This window comes from Melospiza georgiana, chromosome 2, assembly GCF_028018845.1.
Source record: "Melospiza georgiana isolate bMelGeo1 chromosome 2, bMelGeo1.pri, whole genome shotgun sequence".
Classification (NCBI taxonomy): Eukaryota; Metazoa; Chordata; class Aves; order Passeriformes; family Passerellidae; genus Melospiza; species Melospiza georgiana.
In genome coordinates this window covers 54,388,903-54,401,231 of record NC_080431.1, presented here as the reverse complement: position 1 = coordinate 54,401,231, position 12,329 = coordinate 54,388,903, and the positions used below count along the sequence as shown (strand labels likewise).

General features: G+C 37.3%; 1 protein-coding gene across 4 annotated transcripts in view; it reads right to left on the bottom strand.

The window, feature by feature from the left end:
• Nucleotides 1-12,329, bottom strand: part of FNDC3A (fibronectin type III domain containing 3A) — a 111,232-nt gene that overhangs the window by 6,747 nt on the left and 92,156 nt on the right. For all 4 annotated transcript variants that reach the window (XM_058045423.1, XM_058045422.1, XM_058045424.1 and 1 more), the window contains 9 exons: nt 11,025-11,163; nt 9,335-9,403; nt 7,923-8,041; nt 5,775-5,880; nt 5,508-5,683; nt 4,328-4,441; nt 2,982-3,131; nt 2,614-2,897; nt 501-710 (listed from right to left, as the gene is read on the bottom strand). In XM_058045423.1, the coding sequence (XP_057901406.1) occupies nt 501-710; nt 2,614-2,897; nt 2,982-3,131; nt 4,328-4,441; nt 5,508-5,683; nt 5,775-5,880; nt 7,923-8,041; nt 9,335-9,403; nt 11,025-11,163 (1,367 nt within the window). The remainder of the gene's footprint in view (nt 1-500; nt 711-2,613; nt 2,898-2,981; nt 3,132-4,327; nt 4,442-5,507; nt 5,684-5,774; nt 5,881-7,922; nt 8,042-9,334; nt 9,404-11,024; nt 11,164-12,329) is intronic.

Here is a 12,329-nt window from a genome sequence, read left to right as displayed (position 1 = left end):
ATGTAACACTTTGTAGCAGCACTGCTTATTTTACCATTTGGGCAAGGGTTCTTTCTGTACCAGCTCAGCTGACATTCTATTTAACATGAGACAAGGAATCTCTCAAAATAAATCGTATTAATTTCCACAAAAATAACTGCATATAAGGCAACAGGGAGTAAAACATTTATCCCTTCTGATATTAAGCATATAAAATTTACAACACTGATTGGACTTGTTACTTTGACAAAATAATTAACCAAAAGTGAGGGAGAAAAGCCTGCTGGTACAAAATGCAGCATTAAACTCTTCATGTTGAACTGTAAGTAAAAAGCAATGAAGTTTTTTGTCTTGCACTTCTCAGCACAGACCCTAGAGCCCTTCTTGCCTTGGCAGAAGAGATGACCTCCTACATCTGCTGTAAATTCACCAAAGCATAAAGGAATTTTGCCCTTTGCTGCCATCTCCCAAGCATCAGACCACAGCAACACTGGGCAGATGAAAGCAATGCCAAAACCAACCTTCCATTTTTATCCTCCATTTGAAGGTGGTACTGGATGGAGTCAGTTAATGCTTTTGCAGTTCCCTCTCCCCACTTCAGCTTGAGAGTCTGAGAACTGTATGCAGCACATTCCAGACGAGGTGGATCTGGGGGGAGAGGCTTTGTTTTCAGTTTTATGGTGTGGCTGAAAGGACCCGCTCCAAGACTATTTAGGGCTTGAATTCGTACCCTAGCATTTGGAAAAAGAGAGAATAAATTAACTTGAAATTAGATTCTAAAAATAACTGTCATTAAATAAAGAAGAATGGTACTATCTACAATAAAGACTTTTATCAATATTATGCTTTGATAGACTGTCAAGAATATGCAGGTGCATCACTTTCCATACACTTTAAGGAGCTGGCTTGATTAGAAATAAGAATACTCAAAGTAAATTCACATTAGTGAAAAGATGTAAAAGCTCTGTGAATTACTTCAAGAGTGGCCCATCTTTCTGACTGCGCAGGCCTCAAACCAAAATTTTGACAGTCACACTGCAGTGATGAGGGAAGGTCAAAAAGCCCACCCCAAAGAGGGGATACCATATCTGTGACTGCTTTATCAGGTGAGTTCAAGGATGACTATCAGACATTTTTATGGACTTTTTTGAACAGATCCTATTAGTGTGAAAATAAAGCAATGGTACCCAGCCACCTCTCTTGCTGTATCCACCAGTAACACATCTCTGGGCACTTGCAAACACAAGCCCCCTTAGGTCTGCCTGCAAAGTGAGAGGGGGAAGCCAGAAGTCACCAAAGGACACAAAGCTGAGGAAGCTGTAGAACTTGTTATTCAGGGATAAGGTAGGGTTTTGGTTTTTTCTTCTTTGATACTCCAAGGAAGACAATGTACATTACATTTGTAAGTAAGAATTAAAAGACTTAGCTAAGAAATTTATTTCTGAAATGGAAAAAGCAGAAAACAGAGGCTCTTTACATACTTCACAGGTAGCCACAGGGAGCAAAGTGTGTCTAATTTAATTTTGCAGACTTAACATTTGCTTGTCCAAAATAGTATCTAGGTAACTGGAAAAAAGTAATCACACTAATTAAATTTTGAAACAGTCAACCATACAACTGCAAAATGTGGAAACACAAATGTGTATGCAGGCTAAAGAATAAATATTTCTCCTTCACTGCAGTAATTTTTAACATTATGCTAATTTATTACAGCCCAGAACTAAGGTTAATGCATGCAATTTTTCATTTGCACAAGGAGTTGACAATGTATTCTATTAAAAAAAAACTTATGTGGGCAGAAGTATCGACCTCTCTCTGCAATGGGAATGACTTTTTTTCAGTCTACTGACACATAGAGCAACAGCTCTTCAGATTGCCAGCATTATTGTTAAATAATTATAAGGCACAAATAAACACTGTATTCTCACATAAAACCATAAAACAGTAATTAAGGATTCAGAAAACTGCATAGCTACATGATATCCTAATTATACTGAAATCAGAGTGTGTTAGAAGTCTGACTTCAGTGGGACTGTCATTCTCCTTTTACACTGAGGACATGTATTTGTAACAGAGATGTAGTGCCTTCAGGAAAAACTACTGATTTTTGCATTTATATTTTTCAGTAACCCTTGGACTGAACATAAGGAATGATTTCAGCAATCATCCCTTGATGATTCTTCAAAAGAGATGCATAGCTGGCTGTTTTTTCAAACTGATACTGTTCATGCTGACTTCCACTTTTTCTGAGATAAGGCACTGCAAGTTGCCATGAGCTGTCATTAGACTGGGCATAGTCCTTCCTTGGATGGATTTTACCTTTTCAAACAAAGAAGTAACCAGTCCAAAATCAGTTATGAATCTGAATATGTGATGTGAATTCAGTTAAACTGACACATTACCGGACAGATACAACAATACTGCAATAAACTAACATAAATTATTTTTTGGAAGAAAATAAAAATTGCACGTCTATTTATGATGATCATCATTACAAAACTTCTTTTTGCTCCATGGCTGTGCACTAATGTGTCTCTGAGAGTAATAATGAAGACAATAAAAAAAACCAAGGAAACAAAGCATCTGCTCTTGTGGAAGAAACAACAGGCTGTCAAGTAGCTGTGCATCACATACCTGTAGGTAGTATCTGGCTGTAAGCCATCTAGAAAATAGGTCAGATCCTTCCCAACAGTTATCGGCTGCTTATCTCCAAAGTCTATGCTGTAGCCAAGGATTTCAGATCCATGGTCACAAGGTTCTTCCCAGCTTATAGCGAGGCATGTGGAAGGAGAATAGTGTGGACTTTCAACTTCATCTTCACTTAGTCCACGAAGACAGGTCACAACTGCAGGTACAGAGGCTGGAGTCATACATGCCACTACTTCACTGAAAGGGCCTGCACCTGCAACATTCACTGCCTGCAAATCCAAAGCAGACCATGTTTATATGGCAGAGTCAATTCCTGTTTCCAGATTTCATTAACAACAGTTTTACATCTTTACCTGAACCCTGCAATAGTATATAGTGGCAGGCAAAAGCCCTTTCACTTCACAGCTGAGCCCAGGCCCACAATAGGAGATTTGCATGCATCCTTCCACGCCGCCCCACTCCAGTCGATACTCCGTGACATCAGCTCCATTACTCACTGGCACCTTTAAAATGGACAGCAATCATTAGAAGCTAAATATACTGACATAAGAGAAAAAATCAACAAAACTCACCACATCTATATTTTGTTTTTGTTCTAGAGGAGTCTTACACTGTCATTTCTTTGCTGATTGTTAATTTAGTACAATACAAATAACAGGCAGAATCTGATACAAACTTCAGGAAGTTCAACTAAGACAATTGCAAACACAAAGTCCTGGACTGCTACAAAAAAGTACAGGCTGAGGAGCAACCTATAACAAAAAAAAACCCTGTGTGTCCTGGAGAGAAAGTTGAATAAGAATCAGCACTGTATGTCTGATGAAGGTTAACTACATATTGGTTGTATTAGCAAATGAGCAGCAAGAAGAGTAAAAGGAATAATGATTCCCCCCTACTCAGTACTTGTGAGGTTGCATCTCCAGTACCATGTCCTGTCTTGGGATCCCCAAAAGGAGATGGACATTGACAATTACTGCGTGACTCTGTAAAACAGACATCTAACATCACTCAAATTAACTCTACCTGAATGTTTTGTGGTGTTTTTTAAAAAAGGCTTTGCCTTGTAGATATGTAAGGAGGGCTCCTCTGACACTCCTTTCCAGGTAAAGCAGTTTAATTTTTTTAATGTACAGTTCTGTAACTCAGATACTTCACCCCCATCTCTAAGCCACTAAAAAGCTGTGTTTAAAGAGTATTCCCAGATAGAATCTTTCTTTTTACAAGCTTAATTTTTATCTATTGCATTTTTTAAAATCAGATATCTAAATACTATGGGTTTATAGGAAGTCTGTGAGGCTTTTGCTACATTATTACTGATGTAATTATATAAAATTAAATCAGATTATAAAACCAAGAAGCACACAATTAACTATTGTATTATGTGGATACATTGTCTCTGAGGAACTATAACTATGTTAAAGAAAAATTTTAAGAGAGACTGCATCACTGAGAAATGCAGAGCAGCAGCTGTGGCAAAACTTTTAAACAAAAGAACACAGTAACATCCAGTACCTGCAGCCTGCCCAACTTACTGCGGCATTATAATGGCATGATGAATGACTAAAGTTTTACCTACTGGATAATCAGGTAAGTTTGCTTACAAATAAAGTGATTAAAACACAGTATTAGACTTTTCAAGCTGAACTCAAAAATGCAGAAGACCATTATGTTAAGACAGGTGTTAGCATGGCACTCTTACCTCCCATGACACCTGAGCACAGGCAGCAGATCTGCACGCCACTTGAGGGGGCTTGCACTGATCTGGGGGTCCAGGTGCTGTAGTTATTTCACATTTTTCTGAGTAAGGTCCAAACTGTTAAAAAGGGAGTTGATACATCTACATTGTAAAAATGAAATTACTACTTTAAAAAAAACAGTTTACCACAGTAGGGACATGTAACTGCAACCTGAAACATTGTATTATTTCTTTATAAAATAAATTTCTGTGGACTGTGGATTCAGGATTTATTTCAGTATGTGACTATTGTCCAGAACAGCTATAAATTTTTCTTCACTCCAGCAAATGCAATGTGAATAAATTTGACACTTCAAAGGTCTCTTGGGAAAACCAGGGAAGTACTATGCAAAGCCTTATTCTGAAGTTACATGATGGCTGCACTGGAACATAAACCAATTGGTACTGCCTATTTATACCTATGTAAAAGAAATAAAGGATTCCAAAACTGCTGAACAATGAGCCATTCTTTGCAGGGTGGAGGGAAGATAAAAGTTAGGATAGTGCTTTAAAGGCTTAAGCTGCAGACCTCTCCACAAAGTGTCAATGCACCCTGACAGTTTTCAATGAAGTGTACATTATTGAACAAATCAGGACATTGGGTACATAACTAAAAAGCTTGTTCTACAGCAACAATTGATTTAAACACATTTAATACTCCAAAAAGGGAAAATAGTCTTGTATTTGATAGAACATGTACTCAGAAGTTAAACTAAATATAAAAATGGAGAGTCAGGAAACACTAATTATTATGTTCTGAACATCAACAGCTGTAAAAATAAAGGTCAATCAATTTAAAAAGCTGCATACAAAAATAATTTGCTACCTTACTTCACCTGAGAATCGTGAAGTTGTAACAGTGCTTTAATAAAGTACTTAGCATTTCCTAATGATTTCCTAATATTATTTTTCAGATAAAAGACATAATTAGCTATTTTCTCTTCCCTTCATCTAAAAATCCCTTTCATTATAAACTGATATTTAACTGTCTGTTCCCACACAACAATAAGCTACGTGACCCAAATGATTCCACATTTGGAAATCCTAATTTTAAAATTACTGTTAAATGCTTCATTTGAAATAAAAAATCCTCAATAGTGATTGCAGTCTCAGTAATGAATTTCATTTCAGACTGCCTCCTTACCCCAGCCTTGTTAGCTGCTCTCAGTCTGAAGCTGTACATCCTCCCTGGAAGAAGGCTGCCCACTGTGCATTCAACATCAGAACCCTGGTAAACCTCTCTGTGTTCATCATTTTCTGCCTGAAACATTTCCAGACCATAACAGGTAATGGGTGAACCACCATCTACCTGAGGCGGTCCTAGAAATAAGAAAGAAAGAAAAGCTCATTTAATTTTAACATGTAACACATTTGGATCCCTTACAATCTCTAACACTTGCAATAAAATTACCCCAACGCAGCTGAATTTCTCTTGCTCTTGGTCTGCCCTGTAGCCTTGGAGGCTGGCATGGACCAGGAACCACTGCTGGTGTCTGCACCAGCAAGGAATCAGTTACCTAAAAAAGAAAGATAGATTAATGAAGTTGTCCAGGCCAAACCAAGAACTATCAGCTATGCCATAAGTAAAGGCAAACACCTCAGTCAGAAACAAGATCATCCCCCTTTTCAATGACATCTTCAAATATGTGAAGATACTGAAGTGATCTAGTATGTATTTGTCATAATAAAAATCATGCTAAAATAATCACACAATATGCAAAATTTGCTTTTGTATTTGGGTACACATGCAAGGAGTAGAATTAAAAACAATGACTAATCATCAGTACAACCTAGTACAGATGCTTGAAATATGACTTATTCAATGTAAATTCAACCTATTTTGCATCAGACTGCAGTTTAATGAGTTCTAAACCCTTACTCTAAGGGTTATGTACTTTCCATGGAAAAACCTCTCAGAAAGCAAAGTGGGCAGAAGTGTCAACCAGAAGAAATTAAAAAAAAAAGATATTTCAACTTTTTCATTGCTTAGCAATACCTAATGAGGAACAAGTTTCCACCTCTGATTTGAAGTTTGGGCAAAAATCACCTAAGAACATAACACATGCAGCAGATGGCACTGACTGTTCTGGCTGCAGACAGAAGTGAGCAGAGACAATGAGGGGTTATTAACTTCAGCTTGATATAGAACAAATAGGAAGTTGGAAAGCCTTCAGGTTTACAGAAGAAATGAATCTCAGAATCTCATTTCACAACTGGTTTCTATGTGTGTTCAAGAAAGAGTAGACTGGATGATCTGCTGCTTTTCAGCTCCTTTGAATATATTGTTGCACTGAACAACTGCTGCTACTTAAAAGTTTTGCATATGTTAATGAGAAGCTGCAGAAGAGTTAATTACATCTTCATAGATTTTCTGTTGATTTCTGACACCTTCAGAAAGCATAAGAACTTTCTGGAAATTATCTTCTCTTTGGTACTTAAGGTTAATTCTAAAATCATGGGGTTGGGCTGTAGGGAAGTACAGAACAAAAGGCAGAACAGAAGTCTCCAAAGACTTGTGGACTGATGACTGGGAAAGCACTGCAAGCCAAGCCAGCATTGAAGGAGTCCAGATTTATTCCTAAGGCAAGGTGGCTGTAGTCAAGGTTATCCTTGCAGGAGACTTCTATGTGGAGGAAGAGCACATACATTTCATGTCACAAGGCAGGGCTGGGTAGAAATCACACACACCAAGAATGGAAGGCTTTAAGATTTTCGTGACAGCAGCTTGACAGGAAAGCCCTGCTGAAAGTCTGCAGAGAGTCAGGGCTGGCTTTGTTACACATGTTGCTGAGAAGGCAGAGCAAATACAGCAAGACATTTTGGCACTGGCAGTTGAACTACACCACAGAACTGACAGTGCACATGTGTGTGTGTGTAATGTGTGTGTGTAAAGGAGAATAGTATGGCACAGCAAATTGTGTGGGAATACTGAAAAGCAGGGCAATGTAAACATTTTAACTGTGCTTGAGAGAGCAAGGGAAGCATAACCCTGTAAAGCTTGAGTGAAGACTTCTTCCCCTGCCTGCTGGGGTAACTTGGCTACTCAGACAAGTAGGAAATATATTAAATTCATAGAATCACAGAATTTTCTGAGCTGGAAGGGATCTACAAGGATCATTAAAGTCCAGCTCCTGGCCCAAGAGAGCCCCAAGAATCACACTATGTGAGAAACCATTGTCCACATGCTTCGTGAACTCTGTTATGCTTGGTGCTGTGACCAATTCCATGGGGAGCCTTTTCAAGTACCCTTCTTAAACTGCTATACTGGGATAGGCCTTAATAAATAACACTGTATTAATGTATCACATAGGAAAAGTATCTGTTTCTGTAAATAAGACTATCATGTCAAACAAAATATATCAGGAAAGAATACTCAAATATTTTTCTTTAACAAATGAGCAGAAACTCAAACCACTGTGCAGCAATACTGAAACTTCTCTGATGTTCTAATTATGGCTATTTTGTCCGGCACTTCTGCACAACATTTGCTTAAATATCTACTGGACCAGATTTTCTTACAGAGAGAATTTTATTTAATAAAAATATTAGCTGATATTACCGTGCTTTGTCCTCCCTCCCCAACGCAATATACACGTAACCGGTAGGAAGAGCCCGGATTTAGTCGGTCACACACATGTTCCCTCGCGGCTCCGCTGTATATTGTATCCCACTTGTTTCCTGAAAGGTTAGGAATAAGTGTGCAGTGAGCCAAAGTGGAATTTGCCACACTTCAGTACCAGCCACAGCAGGTATCCAAATTTCACTAAGATAAGTGTGTGCCTGATGTTTATGAAAAAAAAAATAGAAATTGAGACTGGTTTGAATTTCCTGGAAGATTCTATAATTTCAGAAAGTTTCTTACATGTAGATCTGCTGAAGTGAAATAGCTTCCTTATTTGGGATTTACCTTAACTAGAAAAGAACTTACTTGGTCAGCAAGCACATTCAACATCATTACCAAATAAACAGGAAAGATACAAAAGTAAAATTTTTCATGGAAAACAAGCTTCAAATTACATTATCATTTTGCAGGCTGTAACTACAGTTTGCAATTGGTGAAGTTTGTTCCTGTGTTCCTGAATGGCCCAGAATAATATGAAATTCTGATTCCATTATTTGCTACTCTTAAATCAGAAACTCTTGAGCATTCTGTCTTTCTTTTTAAGATATTAAGCAGGGAACCTGGGGACTTTTAATTAAATCTCCAACAACTCAATACACCACAGAATTTAGAAGGCTGGGAATGAAACATAATGCAAATCTCACTAAAATTGCATTAAAAGCTTGGGTGCATCATTCCAAAGTGGCTTAATGTGGACATGTGACAGAGCGAGGAAAGCAATAGACGAACAGCCTGAGAGGGTTCCCATCACATCTGGGGGCAGTCCTGTCTTAATCTGACACAGCACTGAGAAGTTTAAACTTTCATTTTTGATGTAACTATGTTTCTGAACTCAACAAGGCTACTTAATTAGATTTTTAAATAATTTAGCAAGATAGGTTTATGTCCAATTTAGAAATTCTGTCAGTTTCCTTTCTGTATGAAAGAACAGAAAAGCAAATAGCAGAAAGTTACCCCAGATGCATCATTGTTCTCTTTTAATAGTGATAAATGGAGTACAAGCTTTTCTTTCATCAGCCATGCAGACAACAAAGCTACATGTCCCTGTCTTCTTGCCCTAAAATGTCTCAAGTGTGTAATTTCATTTCCAAAACTGAACAGACCTAATTAGTAAGTTAAAAAAAAAGCATCTCTTGCGTCACAGAATTTTGTGGCAGCTCTCTTTTCTAAATCAGAGAAAAAGAACTTCTTATGTACAAGCATCAATGTGCTTCTATTTTCTTTTTGATGTCAGTCCCTGGCAATAACTTTCCCAGTCATAATACACATTTTATTTCTTCCCACATGCATACAGAGACAGGAAAAAATCCCCACACAAGTGAATGCCAATGTATGATCCTAATACTTACCACTTGAGCCTTCAGACATTTCCACAACATATGTATGTATTGCTGCTCCCCCATTGTCTTTTGGTGGATCTATAAAAAACAGCAATATTCCAACTAAGTGAGGTAAGTTAAATGGCTTTATAGCTTTTGGGGAGGATTTCCCAATGGCAAAATCAACAGACAGCTGGAGATGGGTGCTTATTTAGACAGAGAGCATACTAGTCCAGGGCAGCAGCAAATCATTCCAAGTCCTGTTGTGTGAAAGCTCTCAGCCCTTCTGAACACTCTACCCAGGAGAAGGCACAAGGGACTCACCCCTGGGAGATGCCACAACAAACATTTCAGTCTTAAGTGCCTGAGCATGGATTCAGGGTCACAGACTCTAATGTAATTTGGACCATTATCATACGGATTTGTATATAAAAATATTTTGAAATTTAAGGACAGAATTTCAAAAACCTAACTATTTTGGGACAGAATAAAATAGTAAAGAGCTCTACACTTAAGACTTATCTCTTAACTTCTAATATATCACTAGAAATTGAGTGCACTATCCCCCCCGGTACAGTATTCATGTACAAGATACAAATCTACACACCCTTCTTTGACATATTACCCTAATACTGTTTTTCTCAAAGATGACTTAGAAAACAGCAAAATTAAAGTAATGTGAAACAACATTTTGAACAAATATAAAGACAGCATTATACTTCAACACAGAAGGGTACTCCTGCCTAAACATCACATTATGCTTGTGCTGGATGAAATTATGTTGGCTCTTAGGCAAGGGTTATGTATCATAAAATGCCAGCTGAATAAAATGAGACTTAGATGGCAGATAGTACTTTTTTGGTTGGAAGGAAATTATTCCAAATGGAAAATAAAATTGTCACTATAATTACCAGATAGAAAGAGCATCACTGTTCCAAATAAAGACAATTAACAGTTTTATATAAATTGATATTTTAGATCGTTTTTGATACACAAATCAGGTATTTTCAATAACTTAATACATTATGCATTGTACATAAAAGATCAAGTCCTGAGGTAGCAAAGCACTCTGGGAAGATACAAGGCTGGACCTGCTGAGTACTATTTGTACTCTTCAAGTAAGTTTCTTATTACTGATGCTAAAGAATTAAAACCATTATTAAATGGAAACAGGGGAAAAGTGACAATAAATGTAGTATTTTACTGTTTGATTTTCTGCTAAAGCACTGCATGGCACAGTACTGTTTAACCTTCTCCTATTTTACAGCATAAGGCTAAAAATTCCTGAGCTTAAGGAAAAGTTTCTCAACATCCTTAGCAAATAAAAATTTATCTCTCAAAACCATATAGCTTGAAGATACAGGTTGAACTTCAATCTTCTCTTTCAATAAGAATCCAGAATGACATGCAACTACTTTTTGTGCCAGGGAAACAGAACTTCTTAGAACATCAATTAACTGCACTTTTTGAAGAGTTGCAGTCCTCTGCAATAACAGTCCCTATCACAGTTAGTATATTATTTTTCCCATATAATTAGCTGTACTGCCACACTAAGTATTTTGAGACAGTATTTCTCAATATAAATGGATCATATTAGCTCAGTTGACTGAAGTGTTACTAAAGTAAAACCTGACCTTCTGTATAAAAAATATTTTTTATATATAATATATATTAAAAATATAGAAGAAATACTCCAATTAGAGCCGGAAAACATTCTTACCCCAGATTATTTTAAAACTCTGTGCATGAATTTTTCCTTTCACTGTGGGTTTTGAAGGTACTCCAGGTTTATCTGGACAAGTAATGTACTCCACTGTCTCACTTGGACTGCTTTTCCCTTCTGAGTTATAAGCAATGACCTGCAAATAAATATGAAATACTATAAACACATTGGATAGTGGTATGCTATTCACTGTTTATGGTAAGGACAAATTAATTTATATTGTATATATAGGCAGACACATAACAAATTTACACAAAAGCTAGTTATTATACATATTCATTTTACATTTTCCTTAGTCCCACAGTTAAACAATCACTATACTGAAAATATTAATGCATGCGAATTGCCAGAAAAAACCAAATCCTTAAAAAAATTCCTCCCATGCTAGTACAACACCTTCTTTTACAAAAATACTGAGATAGAAGAAGTATTTATATGGGTAAGTTGCATTAACAACAGCAAAGGGATTTTATAAACTCTTCAGTCCCAAGGATCATTATGGCAAAGTTTGTCATGAAAGTCATGTGAAGGACAAGGAATTTTATTTGTCAAGGGTAAATTGTGTTTAACAACCTGAGTGCTTCCATGATGAAACAACTTGCTTAACAAATAGGGGAGAGCTGGGGACATCACCTAGCCTAATTTTAGTTTGATCTCCACAACATCTATGTAGACAAGCTTAAGATAGAACAGATGGACCACAAGATGGCTGTAGAAAACCTGACAGAATGCTAGGCTCAAAGAGTGTTGGCTAATGGTTTGAAGAAAAATTAGCAGCGGCTCATGAGTGGATTTCCTCAGCAGCCAATCCAATGTCTGATTCTATTCATTATCCTTAGAAGTGATCTGGATGACAGGAGCAAGTGATGCTCCCAGATTTGCATATAGCACCAAACTAGGAGAAGACAAACATATGCTGGAGGGAAGAGCCATCATACAGACTTTGATAGGCTGAAATATTGCACGAACAAGAACTGGATGAGCTTTGGACAAAGACAGAGTCTTGCACCTGGGATGGAATAATCCCAGCACCACTGCAGTCTGGGGTCTGACTCTACCCAGTTCTTTTTTCAGCTCTGCTAAGAAGGACATTGGCATTTGAGTAGGAGCAAGCCAAATTAATCAGCAAAGCATACTGGCAGTAGCAAAACCAAATTGTTTAATGGGCTGCATCAGTAAGAATTCACCCAGCAGATCAAAGGATTTAATTATGTCATTTTACTCAGCACTTTTAAAATCATGCTTGGAATACTGTGTCCAGTTTTGTTCCTCCCAGTTCAAGAGACACTGGGAAACTGGAAA